We start from the raw sequence: 23,975 nt of genomic DNA on the forward strand, positions 1-23,975 counted from the left end.
AAACATCTTCTTTTTCAAAAATCCCACTTTTCTCCTAATGCTGTTCTTTTGTGAATATCCTTGGAGAAGACCAACTACAATAAATGCTATTAACAAAAGCTTATATGTTATTGATTTTTAAATACTTTCCCATAAACACCACATACAACATTTCTTTGGCTATTTTTATAAATATTTCAGTACATATTTCATAGAAAATTTCTTTTTTCTCTTTCCCTGAGAGGCATAAAATGTTTCTATTCCATAAAGGACCACATTCAGATTTTTGAGTTTTAAACAATAACTCTCAAAGGTCCAGGTTCTATAATACTACATATATTCTCTGATATCTGAGGACCTATCTACAGGATGTGGTTTTGAACTTTTAGTAAATTAGGTAACTTGATCTAACTAACTGATGCAAAGGAAAGATAGACTTCTTTGTATGTTGCTGTCCTGATAGTAAGTAGCCAGTCCTTCCCCTATCTGGCCTATCTTAGCTAAGTGGTGGCTTGGGCATGGGTCTGACTTAGACTGCCAACATCGGGAAGTTCCTGACTCACTCACTGCTCAGTTTGTCTATCCCAACCAGGAGTCCTGAAAGGCTGCACTCTCTAGGAAAATCCCACTGTTTCCAGGTGTGCTCAGCAACTCAGGCTTCTCTTCATCCTTGGCCAACAAACCCAAAGGTGGTAAATGTGAGAACATTGGAGCCTGTGCTTTTAAGTGTGCTCCAAGTTAAGGGCTTCCCTCCCCTACTTGTGGATGGGCTACCATAACTACCCCAGTGAGTCACAGGACTGACCGTGAATTAGAAGGCAGACTACTACATCCATATTTTCCCACTGACTTCCAAAATAAGAAGTGGTTGAAATAGGAAATCAATTTGTAAATATCAAAATAGACTTGGTGGCCAGAAAGCATCAATTGCATACATTGGAGAACATTTGTAAACTAAAATTAGGATTAAATAGTATTTACTAAAAATTTTATAATTACCTTGTCATCCTGAAAATCACAAGTCAGCAAGCACAAAAAAAGAGAAAAATAAACCCTTAGTTCCATAAATAAATTATATCATTGAATCCCCATCCTAACAAATAAACTGTAAAAACAAAAAAAACCAAAAAAACCCATGAATCGTTTCTTATAAAACTAACCGAATAAATTTATATTCATGGAACTGACATGAGATGGATATTAATATATATTTATGTCTTAATTCTTAGGAATAAGTTCTTGAAATTCTTTTAGCATTTTCTTTCTAATTGTAAAGAATTTCTGAGTATGTGAGAAAATGACCCCTCTGTTAATATACATGAGTGACATTTCCCAGGTCTATGAGAGTTATAGCAATGCCCTGATAGATCATTTATTGAAGTAAAGCCTCCCAGAATGCTTGTGGAGGTGCAGTGGATAAACTAGACCTGGCTGGGCTGAATCACCACCTTGCTCACTGGGTGTCCTACAAAGAAGTTGTGAAATGACGAGTCTATGACAGGAAACTGAGTGGGACGAACAGCCCTGGGGTATTTTAAAGGTCTCAGTAGCCTCATGGGTGTTCTTCCTAGGAGAGGACAAGCTGCTGTCATTTTTGTCTGATGACAAATGACAAAAAGGCCCATTTCTGATAAGCACATGGCAGTGCTAGGTCTCAAAATACTGAGGGCAGGGAAGGACTTCAAGGGCCATCTATATCCTCTAGTGTGGTCCTTTTTGTTGAATCACTAAACACAGCCCCTCCCTGTTGGGACAGCTCCCCCTATTAAACAGAACTCGCTGAAGTAAGCAGAAATTATCTCTAGGTAACTTCTCCTCACTGATCTCATTTCTAATCTTTTCATGTTCCCTTTCCAGTTTAACAGGCTATCTTCAACAACTTATTTTAAAGTTGTACTAAAGTCTTCCCACAGCAAGACAATTTATAAATTTTTGTACATTATTAATAACATTTTATTTTTGATCAAAATTGAGAGTGGCCAAATACTACAAAAATTAATTTTAAAGTCCTGTGCTCATGAATGAGAGATGAGACTCTGAAAACCATTTGGTATTTCACTTGCTCTTTGCTCACTCTAATTGACCTTTGTGGCAGTTTTAAAACAACATTGAGTTTTTTTCAAAAAAATGATAATATCCTTGTTTAGAGTAAAAATGCTCCTAAGTGTTCGCTTCATTATATAATGGAGGGAATGGACAGAAAGAAACAGAGGCCAGTATTCAAACACTCTTTAGCCACTTGCTTGTGCTTACCTTGGGTTGGATGGCCTCTTTCTGGCTCACGAGCTGAGACCTCAAGATGAGGACTTCTTCCTTGCGGACGTCAAGCTCCTCACTCACAGAGGTCAGCTGCTCCATGAGGACACGGTACGCTGGTGCACCTGGAGCAGTCACCTCTGGGGCACCTTTTTCACTAAGGGCCTTGCGTAACTCATTTAGCTCATTTTTCAGTTTTTTGTTTTCTGATTCTAGTTCTTGACGCTGTGTGAAGAGACAAAGAATAGTTCATCACTGTCATCCTGAACTTTACATTGGAATGCTCATTCTCCTGTGAGAGGGCAGAAGAATTCTGCTGGGAAAGATGGTCAGAGCTACCATAGGTGAGTGGCTTCCCTGGTTCTACTGGGAGCTCTGCTCTGCCAATTAAGGAAGTCTGACATCAAGTAGAATTGAGCAAGGTAAATGGTAGTTTAGCTTCACCAACCCAAACTCCAGAGTCAAATTTATTCCAGGCCTGCCCAGGGTGTGTTCCCAGGCCTGCGCAGATTGCCAAGTTCCAAGGGGTAAGTTTAGCCCAGTTCTAGGAAGCCCAGATTTTGTTTGTGGGTAAGTAAATATAAGGGCAGCTATAAATATAAGGGCAGCTATGAGGGTCCAGCTAGTGAGGTCATTTCCAATGAATAGTTCAAATGAGTAGATCCCTGAAATAAGAATAGCATCCTTCTATTTTCTTTGTAAAACAGAATGGAAAGACCCCTGAAGCCTTAGGCTTTTAACATCTAATTTTAAAAAATTACCACTTCACTTAAACTAATAAAATTCCCTTTAGGGTTTTGATGACAACAAGTTAATATTTTTTTCACACTTCTCTCCTGTGTGACATGCTTGTGAAGTTGCTGGGAGAAGCTTTGAGAGGTGGGCAGAAAGGATGGGCCACATTCTCCTTCAGCCATCAGATGGACAGACACATCCTTTACCCCTCCATACTTGCACCTACTACCAGCCATCCTTATGCCACAAGTTGGCCCTGCTCTCTGAACATTCTGCTCAAACAATGGCAATGGGAACCCAGAATAGAGTTCTGACATTAAACTGTATTTACTGGCACTAAAACACAAATGTCACAGAATGCCAGTTGAGAAACAGTGAAGTAGACAGTCATTTAAAAGCACCATGGTTATATGTGAAACTAATACAAAATAATATTGAATACAAACTAGTTTAAAAATTTTTAAATAAAAAAAATGATTAAAAGCATGATGGTGTCTTATTTAACACATGAGATAAGGCCTTATGATAGTGGACATGAGGTGTCTTGGTATAAAGATAAAATATTTTATTGTTTTTTTCAGAGAGGCAAACTTGAGTTTATAGCGCCATATTAGACCTTTCAACATGTTATAGTAAAACTATTTAGTATTTTTTTTCTAGCTTAAGGATAAATAACCCCTTCTTTCATGAATTAATCCATTCTTATGTGAAAAAAAAAAAGCTCCTTCCTATTCCCAGTCTCCCACCAACTGGTAATCAGATTTGCATTGCTCATTCCTGCAACAGAAAACAGCACTGTCTTTAATTTGACACCTACACTGATGCAGTGTTTCCCAAACTCCACTGTGCATCAGGATCACCTGGAGGACAGGTTGTTGGGCCCTATCCCCACAGCTTCTGATTCCATTGGTTTGTGGGAGGCCCACAAATTTGCATTTCCAACAAATTACCAGCTGATGTTGATGCTACTGGCTGAGGGACAACATTTTGAAAAACACTCAAGCTAATACTTGGGAACTTTGTGGTCCAGGCTTCATTTTTAACATACTACAGAGATGTCTTGATTTGTCCATTTTTGTGTGAGGCAGGCAGAGTGAGAAGAACTAGAGATCAGATTCCTACCCCTATTCCTCTGACCTGTCCTGTCCCATCCCCTCCCACCCCACCCCATTGGATTCTTGTCTTATATGATCCATGCATGATTTGGTCTTCATGATAAAGAATGCAAAAGGCAACGAAAGAAAGAATACCAGAGGTGGCCATTTGCTGCCACCCTTTTCTCCTTTCACAAATATAAATGCTATTCACTGAAGGAGCAAGAGATTTATTCCTGTTGTAATTAGAAAGAGTAAAGGGGTTCTTTAGGGTATTTTAAAAGTAAATACCATATATTTCTGTAAAAATTATGTTTTCAAACAAGTGATGATAGGAACCTAGGATGTCTAGAAAGTTTCCTTAGTCTGGAGACCTGGATTAAAGATCAATCTACCACCTGATAGTATATCTCTTAATTGTTTGTTCTAACTAAGCCTCAGAATACTAATTTAAAAAAAACAAAAACAACAAAAAAAAAAAAAAAAAAAACAAAAAAAACTCCTGACCAGTGTGCCTCAGTTGGTTGGGCATCATCCCGCAAAATGAAAGGTTGCTGGTTTGATTCCCAGTCAGGGCACATGCCTGGACTGCAGGTTCAGTCCCCGGATGGGGCATGTACTAAAGGCAGTCAATTGATGTTTCTCTCCCTCTCTTACTCCCTCCGTTCCCTTCTCTCTAAAAAAATTAAAAATAAATTAAAAAATAAAATCAAAATCTTATCTCAGAAGTTGTGAAATGATTTAATAAGGCGTAGGAAAAATCTTTCAAACTATAAATACAGGTATTATTTGTCAAGTGTTTATTAAATATCAGTTGAAAAATCCTAACTCTCTTCAGGGGAAGAAGCTGACAAAAGAATTGTGAATTTGCATGGATACATGAAACAGAATGACAGATCTCAGAGGGGAGGTTGTGTGTCTGTGTGTGTGGGGGTTTGATGAAAGAAGATAAAGAGATTAGCCAAAGAACATATATGCATAGCCCATTGACAGAGACAACAGTGTGGTGAAGGCCAGGAGAGGGGGAGGTGGGGGTCTGGTGAAGGTGGGCAAAGGTAGGGAAAATGGGAGCCATCTATAATAGTGTCAACAATTAAAAAAAAAAAGAATTGTGGGTTTGGGTAGGGTAGAGGACAGACACTCTCCATATCAAGATGCTGTGCAGGCTGAAGAGGAAGAAGTAATCAGTTCTGGACAGTGAGAAGTAGCAAATCGACAGAGGATAGGGGCCTATTAACGTGCCTAAATTATGTACCAAATCACAGAGTTAGGAAATAATACATCAGGACTAGATTTGAAATAGTATTATTAAAAAAGAAAAAAATCCCTTCAGGATAGTTTAGAGACACTCAAGGAATTCTCAAATATACATAATGCTACTTTGTGGCTTTTGTAACTATTAGCTTTGGTTTTAATCATAAATCTTACCATAGTTTTTCAGCTAGTCTAGACTATAATTGTCAAAAGTAGAAAATAGTAAAAAATTGACATAAGCATAAAATATATGAGAAAAATAAATTTAAGACCAATAAATTAATTAATAACCTAGAAAACTTTTGAATTTGGAGGTGTTTTGAGAACTGAGCCTGCGAGCTCAGATGTTGCAGGGATCAGAAGACTCTGATTCTGAAAACCAGACGAAGAGGCTAGGGTTGGGGGTGGGCACAACCTGCTCTGTATCAAGGAATGAACTCTTCCCCCACCCCCCCAAACTTCAACTCCTATGTTACCCAAGATGTTTTGTATTTCAGGAACTACTGTTCCTAATCCAGTGTCTCTTCCCTCATTCAACTGCTCTGGGACACAGAGTGGCAGCTTATAACTATCTAATTAGACACTGCCTTTAATCATTAAGAAGACACAATTTTCACCTTCATCCCCCTTCTCCGTTTTTTTTTTTTTTTTTTACATAAGTTAAGAGTATGTTTCTATTCTGCAAACTAATACCTAGCTATCTTTCTCTACAAACACATAGTTTCAGTGGGATTTGGTGATTAGAGCATGGGGTTTGGAGTCAGATATACCAATGTTCAAATCCTGTTTCTGTTGGTTTACAGTGGGGTGATCCTAGGGAAGTTACTTATATCTCTTGGCCCCGATTTTCTTATCAGTAAAATGAGAACTAAAATACTGATTTGCAGGACTGCTGTAAGATTTAGAAATGATATGTAAAATGCCTATATTTAAAAATGATGATGATAGTAATAGCAGCCAACATTTGTTGGGTACGATTAAATATAGTGCTAGGCATTATTCTAAGCAGGTTACATGGATTAGTTCATATAATCCCCACGACAGTCCTATAAGATAAGTATCCCCATTATCCCCATTTTACAGATGAGAAAAGCAAGGCACGGAAAGGATACATAACTTGCACACAGCCATGTAGTGGTGGATCTAGCATTTGAACCCAGGCAGTCTGATACTAGAATCCACGTCCTTTATTACCTTCTACAGTCTCAAATGGCAGCTACTGATCGTGTTTCTGTTTAGATTGAACTTCATCTTGTACGATTAGAATCCATAAAAGGAAACAACACAAGGCTAGAAGTAATGCCTGAATAAGTCTTAAGCTAGGGTCTCAGGTGCCCTGAAAGATGTTCTTTGAGAAAAAGAGAGGCTCTCAGCAGGCCTCTTGCAAAAACAAGACATTCAAAGCCTTGGGCACAAACTTCCCATTACCTTGAGTGACTCATATTCCACTTCCGCACCTCTAATTTGTGGTCGTTCTTCTTCCTAGGGAAATACAAGTTAAAAACTTTATAAATAAGTAGTTACATTTTAATTGTTACATTTTTACTCGGAATATTTCCTTGATCTGCAGAAAACAGTGAGGAGAGGTTAGCCCTCGCTACTTGAACCAAATCCTACTTAGTTAAAGTACTCCTGGGCTGAGTTCCCATTGAGAAGAGACTGCAGAACTGCACATAAAGCCCCAGCCTCAGTGCTGGGTGTGCCCGCCGCCCTGGGGTAGGACAGCACTGCGCACCTTTGCCTTGCTGCGGAGCACCTGCTCCTCCTTGCGGTCCAGCTCATCCTGCATCAACTGCTTCTCCTGCTCCAGCTCCATGACTCGCTTCTGGAGCTTGAGGAACAATGACATGTCCAGGGGTACCTTCTTCTCACTTGGCTCCTAAGCCCCAGAAAAAATAAGGTGATCAAGACAATCCAGAAGATGTATAAGCCAAAAAGAAAATGATGAACAGCCCAACAGAAAAAAATAGGCAAACTTACAGAAAAAACATAAAGGGCCAAAGAATATACATGTAATATGTCCAACCTAGCTGATAAATGGAGAAATGCAAGTTAAACAACAATAGGGTACTACTTTTTCCTTATCAGATTGGCAAAGGCTGAAAAGATTAATAATGCCATGTGTCAGCAACCGTATCTTACATGATACTGGTGGGAGTATAAGTAAGCCTTTTAAGAGAACAACTTAGCTGTACCTATTAAAATTTAAATGTGTGATACCCTTTGAGCTAGCAATCTATGTTTAAGAATTAATCCTACAGAAATAACTTACACAAGTACACAAAAATGTGGAAAAAGATGTTCATTAGAGCACTCTTTTAATTGCAAAAAACTGAAAAGAACCCAAATATTAGTTAATAGCAGTATTCCTTAAATAAATTATGGGATAGCCAAATTATGACACATTTTGTAGCTGTTAAAAAAAATAAAATATATGAGTAAATATGTCCTAGTTAAAAGCATTAAGTGAAATATACAAGGTGCATGGCAGTAACATGACCTTATATTTTGTCTAAAAAACACAAATATTTGTGATGTTTTAAAAATTATATTTTACTGATTATGCTATTATAGTTGTCCTGATTTTTCCTTATATACCCCCCTCTAACCAGCACCCCGCATTCTCTCAGGCAATCTCCACAACATTGTTCATGTCCATGGGTCATATGTGTAAGTTCTTTGGCTACTCCATTACCTATACTGTGCTTTATATCCCATGGCTATTCTGTAACTATCTATTTGTACTTCTTAATCCCGTCACCTCTTCACCCATTCCCCCACACCCCTTCCCATCTGGCAACCAACAAAATGTTCTCCATATCCATGATTCTGACTCTGTTCTTCTTGTTTGCTAAGCTTGCTTTTTAGACTCAGTTGTTGATAGAGTTATATTTTTTGCCATTTTATCGTTCATAGTTTTGCTCTTCTCTTCTTAATAAGCCCCATTAACATTTCATATAATAATGGTTTGGTGATGATGAACTTCTTTAGCTTTTTCTTATCTGGGAAGTTCTTTATCTGCCCTTTGATTCTAAATGGTAGCTTTGTAGGGTAGAGCAATCTTGGATGTCGTCGTCGTCGGCAGCCGTCCGTCTCGAGAGACGATGGTGTAGCTTCTTAAGAGTCTATCTGCACCGCCGAGAATGGCTGTGCAGTCCGACTCGGGAGTGACATGGTAGTATCTGTCTCCTCCCGTGTTGAATCGACATCTTGCGATGACGCTGAAGCTACAGAGCCTGGGCAGGGTAATATGGAGGGTCCGCTGTTGCCCATGCAGCAGACCCCCCCTCTCTTCGCAGCTGAAGGATCCAAGGGAAAGACGGAGTCAATACAGCTTGGGTTCAGGTGCGCCGCAGGAGTTGCCGGTGTTGACTACAACGTCAAACCGCCTTAGGGACTCCGGCTCCGGATTTTCTGTCGGGGTTTACTCCCTTAGCCTTTCCCCTGAAGAGGTATGCCGCAAGGCAGCGGAGGTTTTTTGGAGTCAGAGTTTTCCTTCTCTGATGTACCCTGACTGGAAGATCGAACCAGCGACACTTAGCTCGCAGGCCGACGCTCAATCCACTGAGCTAAACCAGCCAGGGCTAATCTTGGATGTAGGTCCCCGCTTTTCAAGACTTTGAATATTTCTTGCCAGTCCCTTCCAGCCTGCAAAGTTTCTTTTGAGAAACAGCTGACAGTCTTATGGGAACTCCCTTGTAGGTAACTAACTGCTTTTCTCTCGTTGCTTTTAAGATTCTCTCCTTATTTTTAACCTTTGCCATTTTAATTATGATGTGTCTTGGAGTGGGCCTCTTTGCATCCATCTTGTTTGGGACTCTCTGTGCTTTCTGGACTTCTATGTCTATTTCCTTCACCAAATTAGGAAAGTTTCCTTTCATTATTTCTTCAAATAGATTTCTAATTTCTTGCACTTACTCAGATATGGCACTAGTTTGCCAGCTCTGTGCAGATAGGGTTTAGAAAAGGGACAATGGCCTCTGCTTGCCTTGATGTCAGACAATTCAGTTTCTCTCTGTATGTCATTGGTGCCTTTCAAGCTGCTACCCTGGTGCTGGAGCTCAGAGGGAGTGAGTCTGAGTACGTGAGTCCATGTGTGGGTTCTTTAAAAAAGAACTGCTTGGGACTTCAGCAGTTCCTTCCACTGACTCAATCCCCTCTGGTTTTTACAGCCAGGAGTTGTGCAGACTTATCTTCCTGGCACTGAAACCCTGGGCTGGGGGGCCTGGGACTCCTTGCTCCCAATATATCTCTCCTGAACAAGGAGGGATGAGCCCGTTCCATGTCTGCCCCCCTCCTACCAGTCTGTATGGATGTGGTTTCTTAAATTCCGTAGTTGTCAAACTTCCATTCAACCTGATTTCTGATGGTTCTGAGTGATGGTTGCTCTCTATTTTGGTTGTAATTTTGATGTGGTTTTGTGAAGAGGGGAGCCATATCTGCATATGTTGCCATCTTATATATGTGACTTTTAAACACAGCTAGTATGTAGCATACAAAAATCTAGAAGGCCATCAACTGTTACCTTGGAGAATGGGAGGTATTAAACAAGTTTAATTTTCTACTTTGCACATTTCTATATTTAAATTTTTTTGTAATCAAGAAACATAATTTTTAAATAGTGAAGAGCCAGCATAAATATACTGAGATCAGACAGAAAAATGAAAACATATATAGCCTTTAATAAATGGAAAGATAACCTAGTAGCACTGTAAAAATATGACCATGTGGCTCCACCACAGAACCACAGTGAGAACTACTAGGATAAATAAAGACACACTAAATAAAGCCAAGCAAACGGAAAGAACTAACCACCATCATGTTAGTTCTAACAGTGCCATAATTGTTTTACCTTGTGTACTTTGAGTTTGAACTTTTAATGAGGTAAGAAGGGATAGAACTGTACCCTTAGATTTAATGGAGATGATAAAGAGTCTCTTTTTGTTTGAGAGAAAGAGAGCGAAAGGTAGTAACATTTATTTAACTAAACGGTCTAAGTATAATTCTTAACAGATTAGCTAACCTTATATTTCAAATTGCCAGCTTTTTAAGTAGATCTTTTTTATTTGAATATAAAAGCAAAATAAGTTTTTTGAAAATTTAGGAAACAAGAAAAGTGTATAGAAGAAAAATGTAGGCATACTCTCATATCCAGAGAAAATCCACAATTTTTCTCCTTTCTATAGATTTATAGAATGACTAATATTTCATTATAAATTTGTATTGTTTTAAAGCTTAGCATTATGGTATTACAATTGCTTTCTAAATTTACAATATATTTAAAACTATAATTTTCAATGGCTGTTTTGACATGTATTACCATAATTTGCTTAGCTATTTACCTTAGTGATAGGCACTGATGTTGTTCCTAATTTTTTGCTATTGAAATATACTAAAATCAACATCTTAGTACATAAATATCTAAACTTTGTTTTTAAATCTGTTAAATTGGTTGGGCTAGTTTACACTTTCATCAGTAAACATCACTGTGCCTAGAACAGCAATTACTCTGATTTTTTAAAAAAAATAATTGTTGTGCATGTTTTACCACAATAAAAATATTTTAAAAAACAGCAAAAAGTAAGTAAATAAATAATTTAAAAATATCCTGATAAATACTGGTACTGGTAAAAATGATGTTAAGCCTAGAAGAGTTTTGAGTTTAAAAAATGTGATGCCAGACCTGTCTGGTGTGGCTTAGTGGATTGAGGTATGGACTGTGAACCAAAAGGTCATGGGTTTGATTCCCAGTCAGGACACATGCCTGGGTTGTGGGCCAGGTTCCAAGTTGGGGGTGCGTGAGAGGCAACCAAACATTGACATTTCTCTTCCTCTTTCTCCCTCCTTCCCCCCTGCTCTAAAAGTAAATAAATAAAATCTCTAGGGAAAAAAATTTGATGCCCTCTATCAAAACTAGGAACAAGGGGCCTCTTTGTCCTGAGTTTAATACAAATTAATTTGTAGCTAACACTCTTGCTGCCATAGCTTCCCCCTCCCATGCAGGAACTGCTCAGTGATGTTACACTGAAGTCTACAGTTTATTAACACACTTCCCTCAGACTGCTCGGAGGAGTTCTCCCACTAAGATCAACACATTCACTAGACGCTCAGAAGTTGTAATTCTGAAATCTTCAAAATCTAACTTTGTGGGAGTATCCAAACATGGCCAGTATGGATTTCTCCCAACACAGATGCCTTTCCTCCCATTAAGAGATGGAGTCTATTTCCCAAGCCTTGAATCTGGGCTGGCCTTGGCCATACAATGTGGCAGAATTGATAATGTGTCAGTTCTGGACTTGGCATCTTTTGCTCTTGCATTCTGAGAACCTGCTCACCATGCTGCTGAGAGAGGCCCAAGTGAGAGAACCCCATTTTTTTCAGCTACTGTGCCAGAAGCAGTCTTATTTCTGGTCATTTTCTCAGAATGTGATATAAAAATAGAAGAGTTGTGCCTGAATTACCCATTACTGAAACTAACATGATATTTGAAAAGAAGATCTGAGAATTGGTTTGGGAACAATCTAACTTTAAAGTCACTGTACTCTTGGAGTTACAGTAATATGTCATTTTGGTTTTATACAACATAACACAAAATACTAAGGCAGATTTATAAGCTATTTTTTCATGTACATCTGTGGGAGAAAATTACATTGGTAAAAAATGTCATCAAACAGAGGCAACAGTGTTACTAAACTCTTGGGCACTGGCATTTATAATACTCAAGGGCAAAGGGCTTATTTTTAAATAATTTTCCACAGTCTGAAATAAATTCAAGATAGGCTATATTTTTTTATACACAGAATATGTTAAGGTGTAAAAGGGAGTTACAAAAGGGAAAATCTGGTCATCAAAATTACATTAAGTTAAAATGTTTATTGACAAGAATATATGCAATAAGTATGTATGTACACAGCTAATTAAGCACCTATAAGTCACTTACGAAGAATACACTTATAGTCAAATGGGGTCTGCTCTGCAATGGAAACCTTCTGTTACTAATGGCATGCTAGGTGTCTAAAATGTACCTCTGTCCTCAATGGAATGTCTTCAGTTTCTGCAATTTCAGAGCTAAAGGTGTATTCAGACTCATTGCTGCTGTGGGTGGAGTCTGTTCTCTTGTGTCCAGGCTTTGGCACATTCTGCAAGGCAAATAAACCAGATATAATCGACACAACAAAATTAAACCTGGTATACTTAGGACAGTATCCACCTTAACTTGGTTTTAATGTCCACGCACTGAACACTATTCTTATGGCCAAATGAGCTGTTTCATGTTGTCCTGACCAAACCTTTACAAAAGGGTTACCTTTTGAGCTCCACAGAGAAAAAGAAAGATACACCAGCAGGGCATGACAAGAAGAGTGGCAAAACCAAATACTCAAATGAAAATCATCTGCGATTATAAGGAGGGTCCCCTTTAGGTTTTTTTAATGGTGAGTGGCCTGACACACTGGGCAGAGCATAGGTATGATGCCTCAGCATCCACACACTGACTTCAGTGTTGCAATCAAATAATCCTTACCAAAAAGTTCTTAAGATATGTTTAATGACAGCAAAGTTATTTTACTATGCTGTGTTTGAACATAGTTAAAAAGAAAAAAGGAGAGGGTTTCCACAAAGTGCCTATAATTTCTGTCACTTTTATGCATGAAATTGACTCTTTGCACCCAGCAGTGGGAAGGATGAGCAGTGCAGGAGAGAAAAGAAAGTTGCTCTAAGGATGTTCTGAAGATCCTGGGGTTATTAATTCAGGGAGTCCAGGTGACACTTTGATGACATGTGGTAGCCATGTTACTGCATTCAGAAAGCTTATAGGGAATAGGAAAGTGAAGCAAGTGCAGTTCCTTCCTTTCTATAAAAGGGGCTAGAGAATGATTTGAAGGAAGAAGGAATAAAAAGGCTGGGTTTGTGCTCCTCGTTCCAAGTGTTCCCCCAGCAGAAGAGGTGGAGAGGTTCAGTGGCCTAGACCTCGCAGGGTTACTGATCCTGGGAGCTTCAGAAAGGCCTCAGGGAGCTTTCTGATCTGTTCAATTTTCTTTACTCCTTCCCTAGCTTCAGGAAAAGAGCCAGAAGCCACAAAGAGCTTCTTTTCCTCTTTCCTTCCAACATCCAGGCTTATTGGGCAGATCCATCTGTGCAACCAAAGTGAAGCCAACATCGGGGCAATCGAAAGTCTCCCAGGCCAGCCCAACCTGTACTCCAGTGCATAGGGAAGACCCAAGAACACCAGGACCTCTGAAACTACCTACCAGCTGGGTGGACACTACAGGAGAGAATCGCTAAAAATAAGTCAAAGGCACTCAGGTTTGCTCTGTTTACACACACAGGCACTCTTACTTAATGTTCCTAGCCCAAGGCAAAAGTTGTAGAGGATGATGTTTATTTCACAAATTGTCTGTGTCCATAAATACTAGTACAAAGATTTTTAATAAGCTTATTAAAGAGGAGTGAGATCCCTATTTTCCCACATGTATGTAATTTTAAACAACAAACACCTTAAGGTATGAATAGAAGCAATACTATATGAGTATATTTGTTATTTAATGTAACTTTTGCATACATGGCAGTGGTTAAGTGCTCTGGGTTGGAAACAGGAGAGAGCTGGGTGGGAATCCCAGCTCTGCCACGTACCTGTGCCTTACCCAACTTCTCCAGGCCTTACTTTCATCATCCAGAAAAAGCGGATAGCATTATCTACTTCATAGGGTTTATGTGAGAATCAAATAAGACAGTGCAAGTCAAGAGTTTAGCACAGGGCCTGGGATATAACAAGCACTCAATTAATGGAAACTAATGCAGCTTTAATTGTCAGGACCCTGCGGTAATTTAACTTCCTTGGTGACCTTACAGTTTACGTTCAATATGCTATTCAATTTACAAGGACAAACCTTTGACTTGATCATATGTTCTTCAAGATCTGTGTGCGCACCTCCTCTTCTCCTTCTCTCATAATTCCTTCTTTTCTTGACTCTGTCTTACTCCCTTTGTCAAGATTAATGGCCCGATTGTTGACATGCTGGATTCCCTCCTTACTTGGAATTAATTTATCTTTCAACACTTCACAAGCCTGGATTTGTTTGCCTCATCTCATTATCCTTTTTTGTTTTTTTAATTTTCTTATTTATTTATATATTTGTTTGTTTTGTTTATTTATTTATTTTTTAGAGAGAGGGGAAAGGAGAAAGAGAGGGAGAGAAACATCACTGTGTGGTTGCCTCTCACTCTTGCCCTCAACTGGGGACCTGACGTGCAACCTAGTCGTGTGCCCTGACTGGGAATTGAACCAGCGACACTTGGCTCACATCATTATCCTTTTATTGTTGGCTTAAAGCTCCTTAGCCCTTCATTGCCTCAGCCCTACAGTTGAATGTGCCTGGAGAAAAATCCCACAACACTTCTTGGTACCAAGGAAAACAAACCTGTCTGAGGTAGTCCTTCAATTCTCCTCCCTTAAGTTGTCCCACCATCTATTTGAGGAGTCTATTTACTGCAAAATGCTTCATTAGCATTGTGGCAGTGAGAGCTCACCTGCAGAACAGTGTCAATGAAATATTAGCCAAGTACCCATATGTTAATTGCTAAGTTCTATCTAAACATTAAAATAAGATATTGCTATTAATATTTTAATTAGTCCTAAATTATAAAGTCATTTTTTAATTCTCAGCAAAGATTTTCTGTGAAGGCTGTGATCCTAATTGCATCTGGAGCTAGGAAATGAGACCCAATGAAGAGCTGAGTGGGAAGCAAGCAACCTCTGAGGTTCCTTCCTCTGCTATTTTCCATTTCCCTCCTCTGACCATTTTGTTACCCAAGAGGAATGACAATGAGTCACAGACATCCAATGGAGAGGATAATAGGCTGAGAAACCAGAGATCAAGCAGCTAAACTACCCCTGGATCTTGGTTACATCTTTCTTTTTCCACAGCCTTGCTGGGAACAATATACAGAGCAGGCAGAGCCCTGTTAAGTTGCTGGAGGATGGAAATTACTGCAGGGTCTTTTCTGGAGATGGCTGCCTGACTAAGGAGGACCATTAACCACACATATGTCTCTGGAATGTGCTCAGAGAGTGTTATAAATAGCTTCTTTCATTTTATTTTCTGAGGTTCACAAGGCACATACTACTGAAGAATCAAAAAAATGTTGCAGAAAAACAAATCTGTGTATCTTTGTTTAAGCTGGTTGATCCCCCCATTTATTTAATCTCAATCATTTCTTTTCCCAGTGCTATTCCTTAACATCCCAAGTAACTAGTGGTCCCTGAAACAACCAGTGGGACGCAAAGCTTAGCTCTAGCCATGACTAAAGTATAGATTCCCAGAAATGTTGGTGTGGTTACCTACTAAATAGAATAAAATACACTCAGGAATGGAACTCTGGGGAACATGAAGTTACAAGACAGAGGAAAAGGGCTCTAGAGAAAGTTAGGGATGACAGAATGTGAATGAAAAAAGGTTTCCACAGGGCCAAGTGCAGCACAGAGATCAAAGAAGACAAGACTTAATGAGGGTGCTTCCAGTTTGTCCATTGCAGGGATAATGGTGACCTACTCCTACTTCTAATTTCTCTTTGTCACATACAAATTCAGAATGGAGTAGTGAAGTCCGAAATAACACTCCAACTGTGGAATTTAAATTAGGTTTTTAACCTCTTTGAGACTAGGTTCTGTCATTAGCAAGGTAGTAAATTTATTTCATTTCTTTTGTTACATAACCTCTTACTTTGACATTTTAAAGGATCCAGATTGAAGCAAAATTTGAAGCAAATACTGAACCCCAGTGATATCAAATTGTCTGTTTTTAATAAGATGTTTCAGAGCATTTCTGGCCATTTGTACCATGAGGGTACCTTAAAGGCTGATACTTTTAGGGAACAAGAGAGCTAGGGAACCTTTGTTTCCTGATAGCACGTTAAGTAGAACAGGGAGGGTGTGGAGAACTATTAAAAAGTACATTGGCAGATGCAGAAGAGTCCTTGAAATAGATAATTTATTATAAATAGAGACTGAATTTTCTTTTTGTAGAAATATGTCTTTGATAGTACAATAAAAACCAGTGGAGAAAAATACTCAATTATATATATATTTGTTTTATATGCAAATTTTACACTAAGTAATTCTGTTACAGAGCAGGGCGCCCCCCCCTCCAAATCTGCCCCCCCCAGCCTGTGTTGGGGGATGAAGGAAGGGAGCAGCCTTTGCATATCTATGGCTGGTAGCTAGGGTCTTAGTTATGCAAATGGCTTTGGTTCTTCCAAAGCCCCAAGGAGATAGGAGGGGTTTTGACTTTGGAATGGTGAGGAAAGAGCATATAGGGCCTGTGCAAGGTTCTGTGAATGGTCAGAACTGGTTACCCCGCCCACTGCATCACAGGCCATGGTCAGAGATTTAAAAAATTAGGCGGCAGCCATTTTTTGGAGAAAGTAGGAGAGTCACGCAGTTTGCAGAGTAGAGGGAACCACATGGTTTGCAAGGAGGTAGAAGGAGAGATCCATGCGGCTTGAAAAGGGCACAGAGAGAGACATGCATGATCCAGTGCAACATGACACATGTTTTGCTGGACTGTTATACGGAGGCCGATGACATTGTACCCCAGATCCTGAAGGAGACAGGCGACAGATAAAAGATGGGGAACTTCTGGACATATTTTTGGCTTCTAGCCTTTTGAGGAGCAAGGGAAGTGCTGGGGCCCATGGGAGAACAGGGCTCTGAGCTGAAGTGCTCACTGCCCTCCCCAGGTTGGAATATTGTAAATAAAGACCTGCTTTCTTGAACACTAGTTGTTGGGTTTTACACCAAGGTGCCACGTGAAAGAACCCCCTTTCGCTCTGTAACAGTTCAATACATAAAACAAAGTCCAGCTATATTGACTTTATACTGTCTTATAGTCCAATCTTTAAAGTGTTTGACTTTACAAAGTATTTATAAATAAAGTTATGTAATTCCCAAGATTTACTTTAAAACAATCAAATCCATTGGATGAGGTGGGATGAAGGGGTAGAAAAGTGTTTGCCATTTTGGAATTGGGTGATTAGTACATGGAATACATAGGAGTTCATTCTACTATTCTATCTACTTTTGTATATGTTTAAAATTTTTTATTTAAAAAAAAAAGCAATATTATTTGACCCACCAGCATCAGAGTCATCTCTTCCTTGAGGTCATCATATCGTTCTTCTAAGCGACTAAATTCATTCAGAAGGTTCTGATATCTCAGCCTTTCATCATTAAGATCGAGTTCTAGTTGTTTTGTTTCTTCTACTAACTTCTTCTCCATAGTCTCTGAAAAAAAGAAGAGGGAAAAGGATATCAACAATGGGACCAAAAAATACAACAGTACAAACATGTGCACTGACTTCCAGTTTCTCCGCAAGGGGTTTCACTTTTAGCACCCCTCTGATCTGTGAAGCGTATCTTCATAGTCAATATAAGGAAGAGAAAACACCATGACCAAAACTATGAAGTAATTATTAACAATAATAACTATCATCTACTGAGTTCTTCCATGCACTACAGACTAAATGCCCCTAGTTAATTCACTGGTTATAGCACATCCTTGATAAACTTCCACTAGTCATTGTCAAGTAACAAAAGTACAGTGGTACCTCAGGACTTGTCGTTAATTCATTCCAGAACTCGTGATGAGTGCTGAAACCAACAAGTACGGAAGGATGAAGCATTTTCTCTTGTGGGGCAGCATCGTGAATCATATAAGTTCTAGCAAGTAGGATAAGTACTGAGCAAGTGTTGAGTACTGAAACTTTTTTTTTCTTGTCAAAATGCAAGCAGTGAATTCTGAAGCTGACGAGTACCAAGGTATGGCTGTACACATTTTTAAAAAAATATATTTCATTTTATTTATTTGTTTGTTTACTTATTTTTAGAGAGAGGGGAAAGGAGAAAGAGAGGGAGAGAAACATCACTGTGTGGTTGCCTCTCACTCATGCCCCCAGCTGGGGGACTGACGTGCAACCTAGTCATGTGCCCTGACTGGGAATCGAACCAGCGACACTTGGTTCATAGGCCGACAGTCAGTCCACTGAGCCACAGCAGCCAGGGCTTGGCTGTACACATTTTAAAAATTCCAATAGTATTCTGTTTCAGGCTATTTATAAGTTCTTTTGTCCAGCTGAGTGTACTCCATCAAAAAGTCTGATATTCTCAAGTCTCTGAGGGAATGGTGGCTTCTCGGTAGACCTAGCTATCCTACTCCACAAAGTCTCTCTGCTCACCTCAGTCTCTGGGGTCTCTTGAACAATTTTCAGCACTCTCAATACCCCCACTGTCCTATTGCCCATGTCTAACCAGATACGCTCCCCTTGCCTTGGCATCTGTGTTACTTCTCCTGTGTGCTTCGGTGGTGGGGGGGAGGGGGTCGTTGGCCTTTCCATGTACCTGCTCCACTCTAACACTCCTCTCCGCTGCTAGGGGCTTGCACTTGCCTGGAACAGCATCTGGAGATTGGGGATTAGTCCCTGAATGCAGATAAAGCAGAATTTTAAAAAGCCTCAAATCTCAGCTGTATGTTTTCACTCAATGAGCCAACCAGTCACATTTATTAAATATTAAGCTTCTTACTACTCTGGCCCATTTATCCCCATATTCTGTGGCTAAACCTTAATCTGCCCTGCCTGCTTCTATTGCTCCACTGTTTCTTTCTGTCAGCTCCCAGAGGGCAAGGGCTCCAAGAGTCTTGTCGCAGCTGCGTCCTTGGTGCCCATCATAGTGTTTCCCTATCATAAGGCTTTAATAACTTATAAATGAATGAATGAATGAATCTCTCCTCTCTATGACATTTTATAAATTGTCTTTTATTCTCACCTGTTTGCAGAATCTGCTCAAAGCTACCAACATATTTTCCCTAGGCAAATCCATTGTCGTTTCTTTGTTCTCATTGTTCAGTTTCAAATAACATTTTATATTTTCCTAGAAGAATTCTCATCATTCTGAATCACAATCTGCATCTTAGCAGCCTTATTTCCATGTCTTCAGTGACTTTTGTTTTCTCCTTCTCCTCTTAAATTTTTTTTCTGGCTTTTTCTTTTTTTCCCTTCACTTTACCCCTTACATATAGCCATCTATAAGGCTTAATTCCAGATATTCTTCTCTTTCCTTTACATTATTCCCTTTAATTGGGAGGCGGGGCACTGAGTAGGGAAAAGTAGAGACGATATCATCATAGCTTTAATGGGTGCCTTAAGGCTCATTTCTTTCTCTCTCTTATCTTTCATCGCAGTTTGCTTTCAGAACATCTCTATCTGGAGGCCGCAGCTGACAACCAAAACACTCTAACAACTAATCTCATTTATTTTCCTCATAAACAGGTGCCTTTATCCCTCAATTTCCCCATTACTAATAATATATCATTATTGTTTTGATATATCAAAACTTTAGAATATTTTAATTCCATTTTTTGAATACCACATCAAAAATAATATTCTCTTGATTCTTGTCATGTTATATATCCTCATTCCAATCCATCTCTTCCTTTCCACTTCCACCACCAGTAACTGTAGTTTAGATTTGCATCTTCTTATCCCATGTTCATGACTATATGGATGTCTTGTAAATTATCATCATTCTAATCTTTCTCACACAGAGCAAATGGAATGAATGTCTACATATAGTTAGTTCTGTATTAAAAAAAAAAAATCAGCGGGCTTTTTTGTTTGGTGGCAAAAAGTGGTTGACCTTGGGAAAATAATATCCATTGATTTAGCAAAAAGTAAATAAATAAAAACACATACAGATATGATATGTACATACATATACATATTAGCTCAAGAACTCTTCCTAAATCAGTATGAATCCTTTAAGCCATAAATGATAAATCACACATGAAGACCAATTGATTTTTTAACTACATATGATATTGACTAAACATGAGTTCACATTTGTATATAGAGAAACCAGATTTATAAGTTCACCAATTAATTCAACCAAAATATTTAGTGTGCTTGTCTCTTAGAACTTTATAAATTTACTGATGACGGCCTCAACTTTTAAAAATATTTAAGCTCTAAACAAAGTTGTATCTTATAAAACATTGGTCTGAAGTTGGCTGGCATGCAGTAGTTTGAGTCCACATGAGCCTTACCTGTCATCTCCTTTGCCTGTTCCACAATAAGGTGATTGAGGGCCTCTTTTTCCTGCTTCAGCAAAGTATTTTCTTCCTTCAGAGTTGATACCAACTATAAAGTAAAACAATTAACTGAGATGGCTCCAATAAACAGAGCAAAGCGGATATTAAGTATAAAGACCATAACCAGCGGTCACTCCTTACTTCCACATTTCTGTGCCTCATTTCTTTGCCTAGTTATGTCTAGTCATCTTTCAAACTTGGCTCAAGCATTACCCCCTCCAGAAAGCCTTCCTAGAAACTCCCTCCAAGTAGATGACTCTTCTCTGGGCTACTACAGGACTCTGTACTTGCCTCTGGATAGCCCTTATAAATGATTTACTTTTACTTCCCTAATAGACCAGAAATTTCTGGAGGGCAAAGATCCTTGCCATTATTGGTTTACTTTGTACATTAAGCATTTAGTAATTCCTGGCACCTTGTAATCATCTGCTCTTAAAGCAATGAAAATACCTCCTAACCTCAACAGCCTAGCGCAAAGCTATGAATACTCATGATTCAAGCAGAGAGACTGAGGAGGCTAAGAAAGATATGAAGGGCACTTTGGTTCTGGAAATTCACTGAATATTTTCTAAAGTTCCCTGCCATTTGTCTGTCTTGAAAAAGAGAATTTTCCTTTCATTTCCTTTTAAGAGTTTTGCAAGACTATAAACTAGTTCTTTTATTCCACCTTAGGCATTGACCTTATGATGGTGAATGTACTTAATGCCACTGAACTATACACTTAAAAATAGATAATATGGTAAAATTTAATCACAATTAAAAAAAAAATAAAGCATTGACTTAACTTTCTAGTTCCTAGCTGGGTAAGGATTCCCAGGAAACAAAAATCAAAACCAAAGATAATTTTGCCAAGTTCATAATTTACTCAGTTCATCTCTGCAATAAAATGTGTACTTGTGATGAACGAAATTTCAATTCCTTAAGCATAAGTTGAAGAAACTAAAGTGAAAGGTAATAATAAAGAGAAGCGTCAGGAGTTGAGAGACAGAGGAAGAGGGCTCTGTGAGTACGGGTCCTGAAGAACAGGGAAGTCAGCTAACCCCACACCATAGCAGAAGTCAGTCCAGAAGGAAGCGATGCTCCAGGTTTTTCCTTCCATACTGATAAAGTTATAACATCCACCCTCAGCAGAAAGGCCTGAGTTCTCTATGTGCTTTTGAGAGAAGCTGCTCTTTGTCAAGGGTGTGCTTTTTCAAAATAAATGTGCCTAGCCCACACTCCCAGAGCCTGCTTGGGCAGGTATCTTTTAAAAAACTATCCAGCAAATTCTGATACACACTGCTGGTTAAGAACCACAGTTTCAGAGTAACTTTTAGGCTCCTTGATCTGGCTGATTGGAAAATTTTACTGGCTGTCACAGTAAAATTTCTTCATTCTTGCCCATTACTACACTCCATCCAAAAGAATTAGGATAATCCCTCTAGTTATCCTGTGGAAAGTAGAAGATAATAAAAAAAGAAAGGAGAAATCTAAATCTGCTCTAGTGTATTGTTCTATCAGATTAGTAAGGTCTGAACTTGACTTTGAAGAGGAAAAGAGAATATTCCTACCAAGTTTAAATACTCTAGAGATTCAGATGAATCTGGATAACTTCCATGGACTCAGGAAATGACAAAAACAAACAAACAAATAAATAAGGAAGATCTTAAATTTCAAGAGTATTTCTTTGAATGCATATCTGAATTCTGACAGAACTTGCCATATAAAAATAACATGTTAATGGCATTGCTATGTCCATAATACAGAGCCCAGATCTGCTAGAGATACAGAGGAAATTATTTTATTAGGACTCTGAATACCATGGAAGGATTATAATTTTATTAGCCACACTATTCTCCCTGAATTGCATCTAAGTTCCTCTGAGCTTCTCATTCTCCACACTGCAGTTGATGTTCAAAAGTCAGCACAGAAACAGCATATTGGGATTCTTGCTCACAGTTACACCCAATCCAGTCAACTCTGTTTTCATTTAAAGATGGTCACAGTGGTGGAATCTCTGAAAATTACTTTTTTTCCAATAAGCCTTATGTTGAGGTACTTTCATTTTGTTTAAACAATGCATCCCATTACTGCTTGAGAACCTTAATTTTTTCTGTATTTAGTGAAGTTTTGACATAAATTAATAAAAATTTGTAGTCTGGAAACATTAATCTATAAAGTTTTTTTTTCTTTCTTTTTTTTGGTTCTATCTGCATAGCAGCTCTTGGCTACAATCAGTATGCAGACACCAACATTTTCCCTTGGAATTCTTAACATAGTCTTAATTCAGGTTTCCATAAAGGTCCCTAGTAACAGCTATCGAGAATTCATCGTTTGATTTGCTTCTTAATCATGTTAACTCAAGAAAAAGGAGTGCAGACTCCTTTTTAAATAAAAAGCATGTATGGGACGTGGCCATTAACTCTCTCCTTATAAGAGTGCTTTTCCTCTGTTCTCATTAGAGTCAAAAGGTCCTACTGAAAGACTCCAGCATGCGGAAGAAATACCTGGGAAACACTAATAATAAAATTTGTGTTTCAGCTTTGATTGAAATCAACAGTGAGCCACAAGGGCCAGGTGAAGATGACAGCGATTTCCTTTGTGAAATGAATTAGTTCCTTCCTACCTGCTCAGTTTCTTGTTTGTATTTATCTGCACGTTCCTCAATAGATTTTTTCTCTGACCGAGTTTGTTCCAGGTCTTTCCGGAGCTTGGCAATTTCCTCCTGTAGACTGAGAACCCGTCCAGTGGCAATCTTAGCTTCCTCCTCACTTAGCTGAAGACGTTCTAAGTCACTTCGTAGTTTCTCAGTCTCAGAGTTGTATATTCCTTCCAGATTGGTCAATTTCTCCATGAGGCATTTGTAGTCTTTGTTCTTTAAATACACACAAATAATAAGTAAATATACATACTATCCAATGTATTTAGTGAGAAAACCAGGCTTATTCATCATTTTCGTGCTGTATCATCACAATATTGTTATGGTATCTAACCAAAATTCTAACTACAACACCTTTAGTAAAATAATCAATACTCTCTTACTGATACAAAAAGAGAAGAGAACAGACACCAATATTTCTGTTTTACATGATGAGTAACAGAAAAGTGATTTTTCTCATAGTTACGAGGCGAGTTACTAGAGTAAATTCTTAATTTCCTGATTCTTAATCCAGAAATAGGAAGATCTATACTTGCTTTTGAAAACACATCACTGTGCTACTAAGAGCCATGTGCTAGCAAGGTGATGCATAAAAATGATAAAATGGCCTCAAAATCACCAACTTCTTACAAATCTTTTTGTTTACTACCTCAAAACTCCTCACACTCAGAAAACCTTTCTGATGAATTATATTTCATTGGGTTTTTTTTGCCCTCTGTGGTATTCATGTATTACTAATTATCTTTTTTATAATTTGCATACTCTAAAATATTACTTAGTAACTATCTCTAAGAAATCAAAGTCTTATCTCTGTAAATAGGCTGTAGATACTTTGGAAGCATGGACATCTTCTTGATTCTTTTGCCACCTTAATGCTAA

The 23,975-nt window shown here is 38.6% G+C and overlaps 1 protein-coding gene across 1 annotated transcript in view; it reads right to left on the reverse strand.

Moving 5' to 3' along the window:
* The window catches only part of MYO5A (myosin VA), a 183,129-nt gene that overhangs the window by 35,152 nt on the left and 124,002 nt on the right, over positions 1-23,975 (reverse strand). The window contains exons 22-28 of the mRNA XM_090270613.1: positions 23,064-23,312; positions 20,414-20,507; positions 17,450-17,598; positions 12,344-12,457; positions 7,054-7,197; positions 6,747-6,800; positions 2,233-2,460 (exon numbers count right to left, since the gene is read on the reverse strand). Coding sequence (XP_090126739.1) covers positions 2,233-2,460; positions 6,747-6,800; positions 7,054-7,197; positions 12,344-12,457; positions 17,450-17,598; positions 20,414-20,507; positions 23,064-23,312 — 1,032 coding nt within the window. The remainder of the gene's footprint in view (positions 1-2,232; positions 2,461-6,746; positions 6,801-7,053; positions 7,198-12,343; positions 12,458-17,449; positions 17,599-20,413; positions 20,508-23,063; positions 23,313-23,975) is intronic.

The sequence above is a fragment of the Furipterus horrens genome, unplaced genomic scaffold, assembly GCF_987537825.1.
Source record: "Furipterus horrens unplaced genomic scaffold, mFurHor1.1.pri manual_scaffold_3, whole genome shotgun sequence".
In the NCBI taxonomy this organism is placed as follows: domain Eukaryota; kingdom Metazoa; phylum Chordata; class Mammalia; order Chiroptera; family Furipteridae; genus Furipterus; species Furipterus horrens.